Source organism: Cervus elaphus, chromosome 22 (assembly GCF_910594005.1).
Source record: "Cervus elaphus chromosome 22, mCerEla1.1, whole genome shotgun sequence".
In the NCBI taxonomy this organism is placed as follows: domain Eukaryota; kingdom Metazoa; phylum Chordata; class Mammalia; order Artiodactyla; family Cervidae; genus Cervus; species Cervus elaphus.
In genome coordinates this window covers 13373120-13389763 of record NC_057836.1, presented here as the reverse complement: position 1 = coordinate 13389763, position 16644 = coordinate 13373120, and the positions used below count along the sequence as shown (strand labels likewise).

Here is a 16644-nt window from a genome sequence, read left to right as displayed (position 1 = left end):
GGGAGGATGTTGATGGCCATCTGTGTCCCCGCACCCCCTGGGTCCTGACGCACTGGAGGAGCAGGAGGGCAGCCTGCCCGCCCCTCGGGCAGCAGCACACACCACGGACCCACCGTCCGGGGACACTCACTGCCTCCGTGGCTCTCACACTCAAGGTCTGCAGTGACCCTGGAGACCGGGGGCTGAACCCAGCCCAGCCCCAGCGTCCTGCTCCGGGCCTTGCTGCAGGCCACCCTGACCCGAGCCCCAATCGGAACCACACAACCTTCTCCCACCGGCCTGTCTTCCGTCAGAGCCCCGAGTGGGCACAGTGGCTCATCCGCCAAGCTCGAAGGCTCTTTGACCAGCAGACTCAGTCCAAACCACAGGCCCCAGGACTTAGGGAAGAAAGGAGACGTCGAGCAGGACGTCCATCTCTCTGTGGACCCACCGGTCAGGGACTGGGGCTCCCCAGGGGTAGGAGTTACACACAACTGGGCGAGGAGGGAGCCCCCAGTGCTCCTGGGCCCAGAAAGATGGGGGGGTCTCCTGTTCCCACCACGTCAGCCTCCTCGTCCAAGAAGGAGCTGAGGGTCTCCTTGGCATCCTTCTCTGTCGCCCATGCTGGGCCGTGTGGCACAACCACCCACAAAACGCAGACCAAGGGCTGCTGGCCCTTCCTGAGTGCCCTCCCGGCCCAACATGCCAGGTATCAAACCCACATAGTGCTAAGAAGTGACCCGTGATCGAGCCCACTACACAGATGTGGAAACAAAGGCACAGGAACGAAGCCGTGGGCAACGTGACGCACTCACACAGGTGCTGGGGCGGGACGGACCGCGAGGAGGCCGCCCCTGGGCCTTGCTCACACTGATGCCATGCGGTTGACTCACAAGGTAATAAAGGTCCCCGTGCCTGGGGGGGGACAGGCCTGTCCCAGCCAGCCCTTCCTGCAAGGCCAGCACAGGTCCACGGCTCAGGGGGACGTGAGGAGGCTCGGGCAGGCCCTGGGTGGGGGGCGCAGGCCCTGCGGGGAGGGGTCTCCCTCAGGCTGTCCCCTCCACCCCGCTGGCAGGACGGCCCCCTTACCTGTGTGATTAGAAGGCACATCCCCACCGTGCCGAGCACGTGCTTATTGTCAGCAAACCACTGTTTGACCTTCTCGTAGCAGCCCTGGGGAGTGAGGACCACAGCTTCAGGTGCTGGGGTGAACCGCGGGCCCTCCTGCCCAGCCCCCACCTCACTTCCCTTTGGACCCCGCCCCCACCCCGGTTCCATCCACAAGGCCCCACTGCACAGCCCCAGAGCCCACTCCTACCCAACTCTGACCCCCCGAGACGTGGGCCCAGACGCTCACTTGCCACTGCCTTTCGGCTTCAGGCCTGCGTGCCCTCACCCATCCCACGTTAAGCCACCTCCTTGGTGTCCTGGGCCACCCCCGCCCCCGCCCAGACTGTCCACCCAGGGGCCCCTGGGGTGCCCAGCCTCACCGTCTTCCACACGGGGGTGGTGTTGTTTTGTCCGCAGCCCTGGGAGTTCTCCATGCAGCAGCGGTCGGGGACGGTGTTCTCCCCCAGCACCGAGAACCAGTCCCTGTAGTCGGTGACACCACAGCAGTGCATCTGTGGGGAGGGGTGGGGGTGCATTAGACGGGTCCAGCTCGGTCCTTTCCCTGCCCCCCCGGCCCCATGGGAGCTAGCACCCAGAGGCCAGCTTGCTTGTCCCTTCTCTGGGCCCCAGCCAGGCCCAGGGGACAGAATGATATCTCCTTCCTGGAGGACGGCCACCTGCTCTCTGAGCAGGGTGCTGGGCGCTGGGCAGAGCACTCAGCCCTCTGCTTGTCTGCCCCCAGTTCTTGGCTTCATGATGGCAGCCCCTCCCCAGGCTCCACATGGAGCTACACGGACACGTTTCCTCTTAGAACAGGGTTTCCTGAGTCACAAGCAGGGAGGTAGACCTGTTGCTAAAATACTGTCATTCGTGCTGAGGCTTCAGAAAGGATGGGATGGAAGAGCAGCCCCCTTGACTGTCCGTCTTGATTCCCAGCTCCCAGCCCCTCGGATGGCTGCTGGCCACATCCAGGCCCCCGCACAGCCCACTGCCCACCCAGCCGCCCCGCTGCAGCTGCCGGCCAGAGCGCCATGTCTGACCCAGAGAGCCAGTGACCCAGCCAGGGCTGGGGGGTGGCGTCCGAGGCCCAGGCCCCGCCTTCCACCCACACCTGCTCCTGCCCCCAGCCCTCACCTCTGCCTGGATGATGTTCCAGGCGTTCTTCAGCCCCACGTTGTTCTCCGAGTTGTAGAGTAGCAGGCCCTCCTTCAAGTCCTTCTTGGCATTCTCGTTCACCTGTCGGGCGAGGGCAGACTCAGGCTGGGGTCGGGGGGGTGGTGACCAGGAGGCCGCCCCTCTCCCCAGGTCACCCAGGTCAGCCATGAGTGCTGGCCCCGCCAACTCATGGGGGAGGCCTGCTGGGGGCCAGAGGTGACCCCCGTGAGAGCTGAGTGCTTCAGGAGGGAGCAGGGACCCTCAGAGGCGGAGACAGCACAAGCGCCCCCACAGCTCCCGTGCTCCCAGGACACGCCCCCTCACAGGCCATGCTGCCCCCTGGCCCACGCCCCACGCTGGCCCTGCAGGAACACAACCTGGGAACTGCAGGGCGCAGAGCCACCGTCCGGGGTGTGGGGCCACCCCTCGCTAGCAAGTCGCTTACCCTCTCCCACCTCTGCCCTGTCTGTAACACTGGCACATAACATCCACCTCGGAGATGGTTGTGAGAATTAAAGGAATCATTCCCATGAAGACCAAGAACAGGGCCGGCCCGCAGCCATCTCTCAATATTATCAGTGGCTCCTTTTTTACAGATGCAAAGGAATCACTGCTTCTAACCCTAATAGTGACTCTCCCTCTCAGTGTGGCCTGGGATACTCCTTCAGGACCCAAGGGGCAGATGGTTATATGGTTCTGGTTACCATGAACCAGAAGAGCCCCTGAGTGCTAAGTCTGCACACTTGGCCAGTCATTCTTGGTGGTCCCAGAGGAAGTTCCCCAGTTGGGTGGGGAACTCTCCAGCCTGGACAGAGGTTAGTCCCTCTTAAGCTCCTGAATCCTCAGTGCAGCCTGCGATCAGCTGAAGTGAGTGAGTGAAAGTCATTTTCACTCAGTCGTGTCCAACTCTTAGTGATCCCGTGGACTATACAGTCCATAGACTGTATGGACTGTATAGTCCATTCTCTAGGCCAGAATACTGGAGTGGGTAGCCTTTCTTTCTCCAGGGGATCTTCCCAACCCAGGAATCGAGCCCAGGTCTCCCACTTTGCAGGCGGATTCTTTACCAGCTGAGCCACAAGGAAAGGACAAGAATACTGGAGTGTGTAGCCTATCCCTTCTCCAACGGATCTTCCCAGCCCAGGAATCGAACTGGGGTCTCCTGCATTGCAGGCGGATTCTTTACCAACTGAGCTATCAGGGAAGCCCATGAGATCAGCTCCCTGTCCTCAAAGGCCTCTAGAAAAGGATACGAACTTTTCCATATTTCAGCCCAGGAACTTGGGGCACAGGGTTTCCGGCCTAAAATATGAAATTTTCAAGTTCTTGGAGAAGAACTTCAAGTTCGTAGAAAAGTTCTTCTTGGAGAGGAACTTCAATAAGTTGGAGAACTTCAAGAATTTGGGGCTTCTCAAGTTCTTGGAGAACTTGACCCTTCTCCAAGTGGTCAGCACAGCTATGCTTGAATGCTCCCAGTGACAGGGAGCTCAGTGGTGCTCCCCAGTTAGGGCTAGGGTTAGGGCATCCCTGGGTGACTAGAGGGTCTACATCCTAAGACATGCAAGTTAATCCCTGAGTCAGGAAGATCCCCTGGAGTAGCAAATAGCAACCCACTCCAGTGGTCTTGCCTGGGAAATCCCATGGACAGAGGAGCCCGGCACGTTACAGTCCATGGGGTCTCAAAGTGTCAGACACGACTGAGCAACACACCCCACACACACTTCCTCAGACAACACAAGCGGATGAGCCCCCTGCTCCCCCCACCAAAAGCCCTCCTCTCCTCAGAGATACAACCTGTCAGTGCTTTTACTCCAGATTCCCTGACCCAACCCCTTGGGCAATGATACTCCACACACTCCCTCCCCTCCTGGAAGTCTTACCTTGTCCATGTAGACAAAGAAGAGGATAATTAAGATCAGCTCTGCCAGGAGGATGATCAACAGGACGATGAAGAACTGGAACGAGAAGGTGCAGGCATGGGCACGTGGTCGTGAGCCGGGGACAAGGTGCAAATAGGCTGGCAGGGGGCAGGCTTCCCAGGTAGGGATCCCATGTGGGCGGGGGAGGGATATGAAGCCTGACAGCCAATCAAGGAGTGGGAGGGGCACCCAGGCCAGGGGTAGCCAATCAGGAGGAAGAGGGGCGTGGTCATTCTAGGCGCTCAGGCTGGACACCCAGTGGCCCCAGTGTTCAGAGGGCTGGGGGGCTGGGGGACTAAGGGGGCGGGGGGACTGGCGGGCTGGGGGGCAGGGGTCCAACTTACACTGAGGAGGAGGCACCTGTTCTCCTTGATGGCCCCCAGGCAGCCGAGGAACCCCGTCACCATGACGATGGTGCCTATGGCGATGACCAGGTTGGCTGCTGACAGCGAGGGGAAGCTGGGGGAGAAGGTGGCAAAGTTGCCTTGCGACACGGACAGCCAAATGCCCACTCCAAGAAGCCCACAGCCACATAGCTGCAGAGAAAGGAAAGCCTGTTAGCCTGAATCCGTCTCCATGAGGCTCGGAAGACCGCCTGTCCCGCCCCCACCATCCCCCCCCACCCTCCACCCACTCCCACCCCATCCCTGGCCCCAGCCATGGGACTTGGAACGGGTACCACGGGCCCAAACTACACTGGGGGGTGTGACCTGCACAAAGCCCCCAGCCTCTCCGCGTCTCAGTCTCCTCATCTGCCAAGTGGGATGAGACCAGCTTCATGACCCCTATAGGGTCACTTCAATGAAGACAGATCACGTGACAAACACGGAAGGTCCCAGCTGCACACGCAGCGCTGCGGGTGTCCCACTGGGCAGAGGAGGGCCTGGAGCTCAGGAAGGAGAGGGGATGGCGTGGGGCCACGGTGGCCACGGAAGCAAGTGCGGGCTTTGGGAGAGAGCCTCAGAACCCAGTTCCTCAGAGCCAGACTCTGCTGCGACTGTGTCCCGCTGCCCTGACGGGAAGGGGCACTTGCCCATGGTCCTCGGGAGCGGGAACAACAAATTCCACAGAGATGGAAATAGGAAGGAGCTCCCTGGCCTGGCTGAGGGGCTGGGCGGCGTGCGGGGCAGGGCCCACCACTCCCCACACACCACCAGGGAGCTGGCAGCCGCACCCAACCGGAGCCCGCTCTGCTGCACAGCTCCCCTGGGGCTAGGGTGCCCACAAAGATGCAGTTTCCACAGCGGCCTGTCTTCCGCTCCATAAACTGACACTCCCTCCTCCACCCCCGTGGAGCCTGAGTTAATCAGTCAACAGGTATTTACTGAGTACCTACAGCCACAGGCTCCCCTCGTGGCTCTGGCATAAAGAACCCACCTGCCAAAGCAGGAGACACAGGAGATGGGGGTTCTATCCCTGGGTTGGAAAGATACCCTGCAGGAGGGCATGGCAACCCACTCCAGTATTCTTGGCTGGAGAAACCCATGGACAGAGGAGCCTGGAGGGCTATGGAGGCTTCTACAAGGGTTGCAGAGTCGGACACGACTGAGCGATTAAACAAGAGCAGAGTTGTTAGCACAGTGGTGCTGGTGTTAGGGAGCTGTCTTCCCTGGGGCCAGATGGGAGCCAGGGAAGCACAGCTTCCCAGACTGTATGCTCAGGGAACAGGTGAGGGGCCCAGAGCTCAGATGCCAGGTGGAGGGGCAGCCCCGCAGACATGTGGACGGGGCAGGTGGAGAAAGAGACGCTGCCCGCCTCTTCGGGACCACTGTGAGAATTTAAAAGAAATAAGCCCTGTGGAGAGGGTGACAGGGCCAGGCGCTGGCCTCTGGGTGACATTTCATGAGCTGGGTGCCAGGCTGCGACGCTCAGAACCCAAGCCTCCAGGGAGCAAACACGTGGCAGCGAAGGCTGGGCAGCCATGTGCAGGCAGAGAGCGGGAAGCCGGGCGGGGCCAGAGGCTCCTGGAGGAAACACACTTCCTCTCTCATCTGTTCCACAAACCGGAATGGCGCCGCCGCTCAGGAGAGCCAGGCCCTGCCCTGAGCCCAGGGAGACACCCTGGGGAAGTGGGGGACGCAGACGTCACAGAAGCAAACAGAAGACAAAAGTCCAGATGCGGTGAAGAAAAAGAAGTCAGGATGAGAAAGAGTCAGAAAGTAACAGGGGTGGGGGGTGCGGGGGTCAGGGAAGGTCTCTTGAAGAGTGTCATTTGAGGAGGGGCCCACAAGAGGAGGGGCTTCCCAATGATAAAGAAATCATCTGCCAGTGTAGGAGACACAGGAGACGGGAGACCGATCCCTGGGTTGGGAAAATCCCCTGGAGGAGGGCATGGCAACCCACTCCAGCATTCTTGCCTGGAGAATCCCATGGACAGCAGAGCCTGGCCAGCTACAGTCCGTAGGGTCTCAAAGGAGTCAGACACGACTGAGCGGCTAGGCACCAGAAGAGGAGAAGTGAACCACATGAATAACGGGGAAGGAAGTTCCAGAGGAGACAGCAGGTGAAAAGCCCTGGCTGGGGGTGAGCCTGGCCAGCTGCGTGCAGGGGACGGGGGAGCGAGGTGACAATGGTGGGGACCGGTGGGCGGGACCTCACAGCATCTGTTCTTGGTGAGATGGCGAGCCGGGAGCAGGTCAGGGATGTGATCTGGGATCTCAGTATGTCACTCTGGCTGTTGTGCAGAGAACAGGCCATCGGAGGGCAAAGGGGGCAGGCGAGCAGTCAGGCCACTGCAGTGACCAGGTGACGGGGCAGGGCGCTGGGCAGGAGTGCGGAGAGATGCTCCAAGTCAAGAAGCAGCCGGAAGGGCTTGCTGGGCTTTGACGAATGAGCAGGATTTTGATAAATGGGGAGACAGGAAGGTGGTCCAGACGGGGCACAACAAAGGAAGTGGGGCTTTTCCCACCGTCACTAAACCCATGTGCTTCTGCTCAGTCGTGTCCGACTCGTTGCGACCCCACGGACTGTAGCCCTCCAGGCTCCTCTGTCCATGAGGATTCTCCAGGCAAGAATACTGGAGTGGGTTGCCCTGCCCTCCTCCAGGGGATTTTCCCGACCCAGGGGTTGAACCTGCTTTTCCTGTGTCTCCTGCATTGCAGATGGATTTTTTACCCGCTGAGCCACTTGGGAAGCACCCCTAAACCAGAGACGGCCCCCCCTCAGTGATGGAGCTGGGTGACCAGAGCAGCTGCTGGGTCCCCGCGCCGTGGAGAGCCACCCTGGCCCCATGCCCCGCAGCAGCCCAGAGGGACAGGGCCAAGGCTCCGAGGCTTCAAGGCGTGGGCACACCGGGCCCAGAACCCCCACGTTACAGGGCGCGTCCACTCGGCTCAGCCGGGGGCTGGGTGCCACCACCCCCGCAACCAGCAGGTGGCGCCCCCCAGCTGGGTCAGAGCTCCGGATTGGCAGGGAGGCACGGAGACCATCCAACTTGTCACTGACTCTCTTCAACCCGGTCACTTTCTGTGCTGCCGACTCAATTTTTCTTTCATTAATCACCCCATGGAAATTCATGCTCTCCACGCTCAAGATTTAAGGCTCTACAAGCCAGACCCTGGAATGAATAACAGGAGACCTCACAGCTGCCAGCTCACTACTGGTAAGGAGGTAGGCTTTGGGACCCCCAGAGCCACCAGACACTCTGTGCTGGAGACGCCCCCCGCCCTCAACCGCCCCCGCCAGCCCCAGGCCTGGGAAGGTCCTCAGGGTACTAGGCAGTACATTTGATGTAAGAAACGCCAGCATCCAAGGTACCAAGGGATGACACTCCAGCTCCCCCCACCCCACTGATGCTGAGTGGGCCCCAGGGGGATCCCCAAGTCCCTCCTAAGGGAAGGGCCCCCATGTGGGAAAGAAACCTCAAAAGCTCAAAACCTCTAGGGGCTGGTCATCATCTCTGACTTCACGCTTCCAGCCTCTGACATGCCGTGCCAGCTCCCCAGAGCCTGCCTGGGAGGGGGAGCTGCTCCCCGACTCCCACCTCTGCTTCCTTTTCACTTCCTTCCCTAGATCACCTTGCCCCAGGTAAGACTCAGGTAGGGCCTGCTGCCAACAGCAGGGCAACCCCCACCCCAAGCTGCCAGTAGCTGGGACCCAAGTCCTGCATCTTCCCCTCAAACCCACACCCGCATCCCTGCCCTCTAAAGGCCACTGCTGATGGCATTCGGGGACATTTCCTCCCCAAAGCAACGTGTTGTCTCAGACCCCCACCAGCTAGAGTCAAGCCCACAGCTGGAAGAACCTCTGGGAGAAGGCAGGGTGACTCGGAAACCAGGACCCAGCCAACCTCCCAACCCAAAGACACCAGGCACCTCACTATACCAGCCGAGCCTGGCAGGCATCTAGGGGCCACCCTGACCACCAAGCCTCCCTGCCTCTTGCCCACCCCCAACCAAGGGCACTTCCAAGTATTTTCCACTGGAGCTCCAAAATGAACCCACTTCCAGCTGTGGGCAAACCCTTGTATTTGCTGGTGACTTCAGCATAGAGCAGTGCCTCCCCTTGGCAGGGCCCACGGATCTGCCTCCTCCAGGCCACCCATCAGAGCCAGCATCTTCCTCATCACCCTGGGCCCATCTGACAGATGCACAGCAGGCAGACTGAGACCAGCAGGCTACAGCCTCATTGATCAAGTCTACTGTAATTAGCCAATACCCCCATGGCATTTTCCCATCTTCAGTTGAAACCACATTGATTTGTAGTTTTAATATATGTTTCCGCCACATGTCCTAATGTATTTTTCACGTAGCAGCCCAGTTCTCTGGGAGTGAAGCCATAACCTCCCCTGAACCAACCTCCCTCTTGCCCCCAACTTGCTTAGAGCCCAGGGACAGCCACTGCCTGTGTCCCCCACAGTGGCCACCATTTCCCCTGCATGCGGGACAGCCTCCCCTGGGGTGGCCTTTTGCACCAGGGCTGAACACCCCTGCCCAGCCCTCTGTGTAGATGTACTGCCCACCCCCAGGAAAACACCAGCGCCTCCAGGCCAGGTTCACAGCTCAGCCATTTCACTCCCATCGTGGGGCCCAGAACATGCCTGGATACTACAGAAACATTCATTCCATGAATGAGTGGATGGGTGGGTAGATGGATGGATGGAGGGAGGGATGGATGGACAGGTGGATGGATGGATGAATAGATGTATGTATGGATGGATAGATGGATGGATGAATAGATGGACGGATGGACGGATGAATAGATGTATGCATGTATATATATATATAGATGGATGGATGAATGGATACATGTGTGCATGTATATAAGTATGGTTGGATGGATAGATGGATGGATGGATGGACAGATGGGTGGGTGGATGGATGGATGACGGATGGGCGGATGGACAGATGGGTGGGTGGGTGGATGGATGGATGGAGGGTTGGGAGGGCTTGGGAACAGGGCCTGACACAGACACTCAAACCCACCTAAAAAAGAAGCTCCCCCCAATGCACTTCCTTCCCCATCTGGCACCAAGTTCCCCCCAGCTCACCTGAAGCCCACCCTTCACCTGTGTAAGTTACCTGCTCTTCTTGCCCGGCTCTCAGAGATCCACACACCCTCTGACTACCTTTATCCCCGTGGCCTCTGTGGCTCTGCAGGGGCCCCCACACCCTCTTTGCTTTGAAGGAAGCCCTCAAACCCTTAGCCTCAGCATGTCCCCATGCTCTCTACAAGCCAGGGCCCAGTGGGACGTTTAACGACATTTAATAAATTAGTGGATGTGGAGACTAAGAGAGCAAACAGAAACGATTTTAATTTCACAGCCAACGTGCTGGCTGGTAACAATCCTGCCCAGCCCTGGGAGAAGCCGACTGCCAGGAACTTCACCACGAGGAGAAGAGGCAGCATCAGGACCGGGAAGGGGGGCTGCTTGGGGCTGCAGCCATCCTTGCCTCTGGGGGCTCTGCAGCTCATTCACTGTCACGGCCACAAAGGGAGGTAGGGCCAATGGATAGTGCTTCCAATTCCGTAAGGAAGGGACAAAGCCCCCAAGTCACCCAGTAGACAAGAGGATGAGGGCACGGATGGGGTGCCCCCCCCCCCAGCTGAGAGGGCTCCTACGTGCCTGTCCGCAGCCCTAGGGGTCAAGCTTCCGTCTGAGCCCCCCAGGGTCACCAGCTAATAACACACTCCGTTCTTTTTAGCACAACTCTAATTGGTCAAGAATTCTTGCTTATTACCTCAGGAATCCGCTTCCCCACGACTAATATGTTTCAGTCCTAGTTTTGCCCAGGGAGTCCACCAAGCTCAAGTGCGGCAGGACTTGAAGTTGTCTAAGTCCCGTATCTAACAACATCCTTTCCCAGCCTTCTCTCGGCCCATAAAAAGGCTCTTAGGGCCCTCACCTCTGAGTCACCATCCATCACAGAAAGTTAGGTTCCAGCGCTGGAGGGGTCGGCACAGAGAGCAAGACCCCACCCTCCCCTCCTGCACTCTGAGCTCCGTACCTCTAGTGATCCAGCCTGCACCGGCTCTGGCCGAGTTGGCCGCTGCAGCACAGGTGTGGTTCACACTGAGCTTGTGCGTGATTCAGTCAGTGTGATTCTGCGGCTGTTCTTTTTTGGACCACACTTTGTCTCAAAGCCCCTGATTTCTTCACAACTTCACAACCCCCAGTGGCACCAGCTGGCAGAGGTGACAGGGAGATCACACCCATATTTCTAAGCCAAATTTTCCTCCAAATAAACAGGACATAAGGCATTTGCATATCACAAACCCAGTTACATGCTGATTATTGGAAAATGAGGTTATTTTCTATCTAAGATGGTTCTAGGGGCATTTAGACACAGCCAAACTTCGGGGTTGTTGTATTTGGGAGCTGTGCATCTCTGAGGTTAATAAAGTTCTTAAATTAAAAGTTTCCTGAGCCCCCTTCTCTCCAGAGAACTTTGCAAGGACGTTTGGAATGTGGGAGCCCCCAATCCGATCCCTGGCACACCCTGTCGGTCCTGCTACAATACCTCTTGCCCTGTAAGGCTCTGAAAAGCGCTGGGGACAGAGGGGCTTCCCTGGTGGTCCAGTGGTTAAGAATCCACCTCCTAATGCAGGAGACACAGGTTCAATCCCTGGTCTGGGAAGATCCCACATGCAGTGGGGTAACTAAGCCTGTGCTCCACAACCTCTGAGCCAGCACTCTAGAGCCCATGATCTGCAATGAGAAGCCACTGCAATGAGAAGCTTGCACACTGCAACGAAGAGTAGTCCTTCTCACTACAACTAGAGAAAGCCCACGTGCAACACTGAAGACCCACCACAGCCCACCCCCAAAAAAATGCTGGGGATGAAAGAGCTGAGCTGGGGGAGACGTGAAGACAGCGCTTCCTCCGTCCAGGGGGTTAGGGCTCCGGAGGTGGGTAAACGCTCCGGCACCAGAGCCCTGGCCCCCGGCTGGTGTCCTCTGATCCTGACGGGGACAAGGAGGGGCTGTTTGCTGAAGTGCTGCCCACCTGTTTGGACTTCCTAGCCTGACCTCAGTGCACTGGGCTCACTCCAACCAGGAATCTGTGGGACCCCAGGGTGATGACCAGTCCTGTGGCTGTCTCTGGGCTTCAAAGGCCAGGGCAGGGGTGCTGAGAACAGGCCCAGATCCCAGGACAGCTGATGCCCAGGGAGCGAGAGGCAAGGACTAAACCTGGGAGGTGGAGGGGGTCTGCCATGCACTCTTTCAACACAGCCCCCTTACAACTCGGTTCTTCCAAACTGTCCCTCCATTTGGGAGAAAGGCCTGAAGGGCACCCCCATTCCCAGGCCATCTGGGCTCCTCAAATCTGACAGCAGGGCCCCAAATCAACCTTCTCAGGTGCCAGCATCTTTCCATCTTCTCAGACTGACCACAGGCCCACTCAGTCAATGGGGAGACACAAAAGGAGGTAGGGACCAGCTCAGAGCCCCCAAGGGGGCCCGAGGGAATGGAGCCCGAGGATCAGGTTCAGAAGGACCACAGAATGGTGTGTGGTCGAGACGCCAAAGAGCAGAGGGTGACACAAAGCCCCACCAGCCTTGCAAAGGGGGTGTGATCATCCACCGGTCCGTCCACACTGACCCAGGCCACCAGACCGGCAGATCCGCACTTGCTTCCCACTCAAGCAGGGGTGGGGTGGTGGGGGGAATGGGTGCACGGGAGAAGGGTCACACGGGGAGCACTGCAACCCAGTGTTCCCAAGCCCGCTCCCCAAGGATGGAGCCCCAGACGTGGGGTCCCCCTCCCGTTGGGAGAGCACACAGTTATTCTCCATCCTGCTCAGAACACGCCGAGGAAGTGGGCTGAAATGGCAGGGAGCAGGCTCAGGAGGAGAAGACAGACAGCCGTCCTGGCTCCGGGGCAGGTTTCTGCTCCCCAAGTCAGTGAGAGGGCTGCCCCCGCACCGCTGGGAGCGTGGAGGGAGGGTGACCCCAACTCCAAGAATTTTCAGCACCCAACAGGACACAACTGGCAGCCTCAGGCCACCACGCCAAGGAGCACTCTCGGGAGAGTGTGAGTGCACGCGGGGTGCCTAGAGCTAGGGCAGGGTGGGTGGGCACCGAGCCCCAGGCACCACGGCTGCCTGAGTCCTGGACCCGGGAAGGAGCTATGGGGAGACAGCCTGGACCTGTCAGACAGCGAGGCACTGTCTGAGCTCCCAAGGTCACCGGAAGTTGGAGGGAAGAGCGTCAAGGACCCGGATACTTGTCAGAGGAGTCTGGAGAGAGGATTTCTCATCACCAGCATATTCCTTCCCTCCTGCATCTGTTTTATTCGACGCATCTGGGGAGAAAGGCACCGCTGACAGCATCAAAGCACGGAATGGAAGGTGGAACCGGGGCCGCCGCGGGAGGCAGGGATGGCTTTCAAGGTGCACATTGAAGCCGGGGCCACGCGGGCTTCCTGAGAAAGTACAACCATCTGGGCCGCGCATCTACGGATATGAAGCCCCAAAGGAAGGCAATGGCCCAGCATCTCCGGCTGCTTGGCCTTTCTGGGATGTCACTCCACTAAAGACTGAGGGAGGAGGGGAAAAAACACCTCCCCAGCACTCGGGGAGTGCTCAGGAGAGGACCCTGGAGGATGAACGGGATTATGACCACCGAGCACTCTGTGTTCCTGGGAATATAAATGATACAAGGTACCGTGCTATTATTCACACTCCCTGGAAGATGCAGGGATACCCTGAATTCACATCGCATCTTTCTGGCAGAGAGCATATGGTCTGGGAGACTCTAGTTCACCCTACAGAATGAGGAGGAGTGGGGGCCATTCTCCCTGTTTGAGGAAAGCTGCCCCCAGCTCCGCCCCCTACCCCCGGAGAGGAAGAAAAGCCACAGCGTGAAAGTACCATCCATTTCTGGGTGCCTCTCATTCAGCAAGGCTGCCTCCTTCATTCAGCATCTCACGGAACGAAGGCCCTTTAATAATGTAACGAGGACGGTCTTCCCTGGCTCCAGTTCAGCAAGTAACACTGTCTAATTACACGTATAGATATCGGGAAGGATCAGACTGACAACCAGGTCCATCTCTGGTCCCAGGACAGCCCGCCCACACCCACGTCTGCTCTAAGCCCTGGACGTGGCCAACATGATTGGTCCTCTCTCCAGGGATGCTGTGCCCACAGCCGGATTATTTATACTGCCAACCGGGAGCCGTGTCCACCCACGCCAGGACTTGGCATTTCTGACACGCTTTGTTGGGGGGGTGCATGGGCTGGTTAATTAAGTTCAAGCCCCCCTGACAGTGATGGTCTCTGCACCAAGCTACGTGACAATCTGAGATCCCTTCTCACCCACCCCTGAGCTGACTCTGCCATCTCTTCGTCCACTTAGTAGAACTGGAGACCCTGGCCCACTCTATTCCTCAAGGTGCTCACTGTGATCAGGTCACTCACTGAAAGCAGCCAGGCCAGGGTCTGGCGCCCAAGGTCACAGAGCTGGTTCAGGGAGGACCATGCCTCGTCCCACCCTATCCCCGACTTCACTCTCCCCCCAAAGTTGTGCTGCCAGGGACGCTGACCACGTGCCCCACATGCCTCACTTAATCCTCCCGACCCAATGGCAGGGCCCCGGGGTGGTCATTTTCGTCCTTCCAGTTCCACAGCCTGGGAGGACAAAGACACTGGGAGGTTAGGTGGTGAAACAACGCAGGAAATCTGCCTCCAGAAACCATGTCCTGACCCACTAGGCCCCATGGCTTAGACCTAGGGCGTCCCAAAGGCATCAGAAGCCCCCGGACATGTCCACGCTGGGAGAGAGGAAGGCCAGCCACGACGTAGAGGGCACGCCTGGGACCCAGCTGCAGACAAGGAGGGTGGGGAGGGCAGGGAGGGTGACCATGATGGTGGTGACGATGATAATGGTGACGCCGAGAACGCTGATGGGGAAACTGGCAGCAACTGACCCGAATCCACGCCAAGAACTGTGTCAACCCCGCCTTACCACAAAAACCAGACAAGGGGCTTCCTATGGTTTCCCACCCATCCACTTTCCTAAGGAGAAAAACAAGGATCAGGGGTTTACGATCTTGTCTGAGCTAGATTTTAATCCAGTTCGAAGTGACTCCAAATGCTATGACTGATGAATCTCTGGGCTTCCACTGCTATACGTGAAATAGATAACCAACGAGGACCTACTGAACATCACGGGGAATGCTGCTCAACATTTTGTGGCAGCCTGGATGGGAGCGGAGTTTGGCAGAAAATGGATCCATGTATATGAATGGCCGAGTCCCTTCGCCACGCAACCGAAAATATCACAACATCATTAATCGGCTATACTCCAATATAAAAGAGAAAGGTTTTTTCTTTAAAAAAAAAAAAAAAGAATCTCTGTGCCTCAGACAAAAAAACAAGCAACTTTTAAAATTTTCATTTTATTAAACATTCTCAACAACTTTGCAGCCCAGTCTGAGTTGAGGGAGGCAGGGAGGAGTGTGGGGGAGGGAAGGACCCGGACACAGTCCAGGGGAGGGGGCACAGAGGGAAGGAGCGGCAGGCCGTCACCCTGGGTGCAGGCTGGGTGGGTGCAGGAGAAGATCCATCAGTAGGGGTGCCCCCATAGGGAGGGGGTGCACATGTGGGGGGGCAGAAGTCAAGCCAACCAGGGCTGCCCACTTTGCTGATTTCACCAGAGTTGTGAAAACTGTTGGCTATCCCTCTGCACGAGGAAGCAAGAGGGAATGAAATAAACAAGTCTGGAGCTCAGTAGACCTTCTTTCTGTGCATCTATTGCTACAACCAGAGGAGCTTGTGGAACTGATCCCCTCCACCCCCCTCCCCAGTATTCTGGGGAAGAAGAGCTTCCACATGCTTCCCATAGTCTCCCGGGGTTCGCTGCTACCCGCGTCAAGGACGAGGCCTCTGCAGCTTTCGAGAGCCATAGCCTCATCTCCTGAAGGCCTGTCACACTACCCACCCACCCCCGCACGGCCCACAGGCTCCCAGGTACACCGATGCTGACCCACCAGAAGACTGAGTTCAGAGGAACTCCCAGAAGGGGGACATGAGACTTTCCTTTCTTTAGGAAGGGGCATCAGGGAGGCCTGACCACTGCTCCGATGCCCTTCAGCCCAGTCGCTCTGCGGGGGCCCCCAGTACCTCCCCTGTGCCAGGCACGGAGCTGGCCACGGCCACACAGGAGCAGGAGACTTGACTGGATCAGCAAGACCCAGCCGGAAAGGCAGGCATGAGGCGCAGAAGGGCACAGGACCAGGCTGAGGTCCGGGTCGGGGCGGGGACGGCTCTGGCCTCGGTTCCAAGTTCACCGTGCCCTCAGGTACGGGCCGGGGGAGCTCAGAAAACAACTTTGCAGGGCTTGTTATTTTAAATGGGGTAATTCACGGGTCCTACCACACAGAGTTGTAGTCGGAATTGAATGAGATTCACGAAAAAATAAACTTCCCAGCGTGGCGCCTTCACAGAGCTATCAACGAGGGTCGTTATGAGTATTTATGGCCCATGGTCTTCATTCATCCAGACTGCTGAGACCCGGCAGAGCGGCTGTAAGCCAGGGGCCAGTGGTGGACAGGGGTCCTCAGCCCCCAGCCCCCAGGGGTATCCACCGGGTCCCATCCAGGCCACACACCCCTCAGCCCACACGCCGTCCCCACTCTGCCGCCCACCCAGTCTCCAGTCACCCATCTCAGGGAGGCAGCTGGCTTTCCCGCTCTGCGAGCCTGCTTTCTTTTGGCAGGGAGCTGCTGCCGTCTGTGCTCTGGACCGTAAAACAAGTTTTCATCAATAAATTAAGATAAGCGGAAAGCCAGCGCCAGAGAAGGCGGGCTGAGGCGGATGGGCGGCAGGCGGGAAGTGGCTCTGTGACCCAGAAGGGGTCGGAGTGGATCCAGAGCAGGACTGGGGGCTCCCCGCTTCCTCTCCCTGGATCCCAGGGGCCCCTGTCCCCGGGGGGTTCTCAAGATGGGAGGCTCACTAGGGAAATCCCTGGCCTCCCTCGAGTCCGTTCCATCCCCCCGGCGAGTGAGCAAGCAGCAGTGACAGGTAGAGATTCAGGTTCCCAG

At 58.3% G+C, this 16644-nt stretch overlaps 1 protein-coding gene across 2 annotated transcripts in view; it reads right to left on the bottom strand.

Annotated features, from left to right (window-relative positions):
- The window catches only part of TSPAN9 (tetraspanin 9), a 188027-nt gene that overhangs the window by 3646 nt on the left and 167737 nt on the right, over window positions 1-16644 (bottom strand). For both annotated transcript variants that reach the window (XM_043880643.1, XM_043880642.1), the window contains 5 exons: window positions 4508-4699; window positions 4125-4199; window positions 2224-2325; window positions 1470-1601; window positions 1069-1152 (listed from right to left, as the gene is read on the bottom strand). In XM_043880643.1, the coding sequence (XP_043736578.1) occupies window positions 1069-1152; window positions 1470-1601; window positions 2224-2325; window positions 4125-4199; window positions 4508-4699 (585 nt within the window). The remainder of the gene's footprint in view (window positions 1-1068; window positions 1153-1469; window positions 1602-2223; window positions 2326-4124; window positions 4200-4507; window positions 4700-16644) is intronic.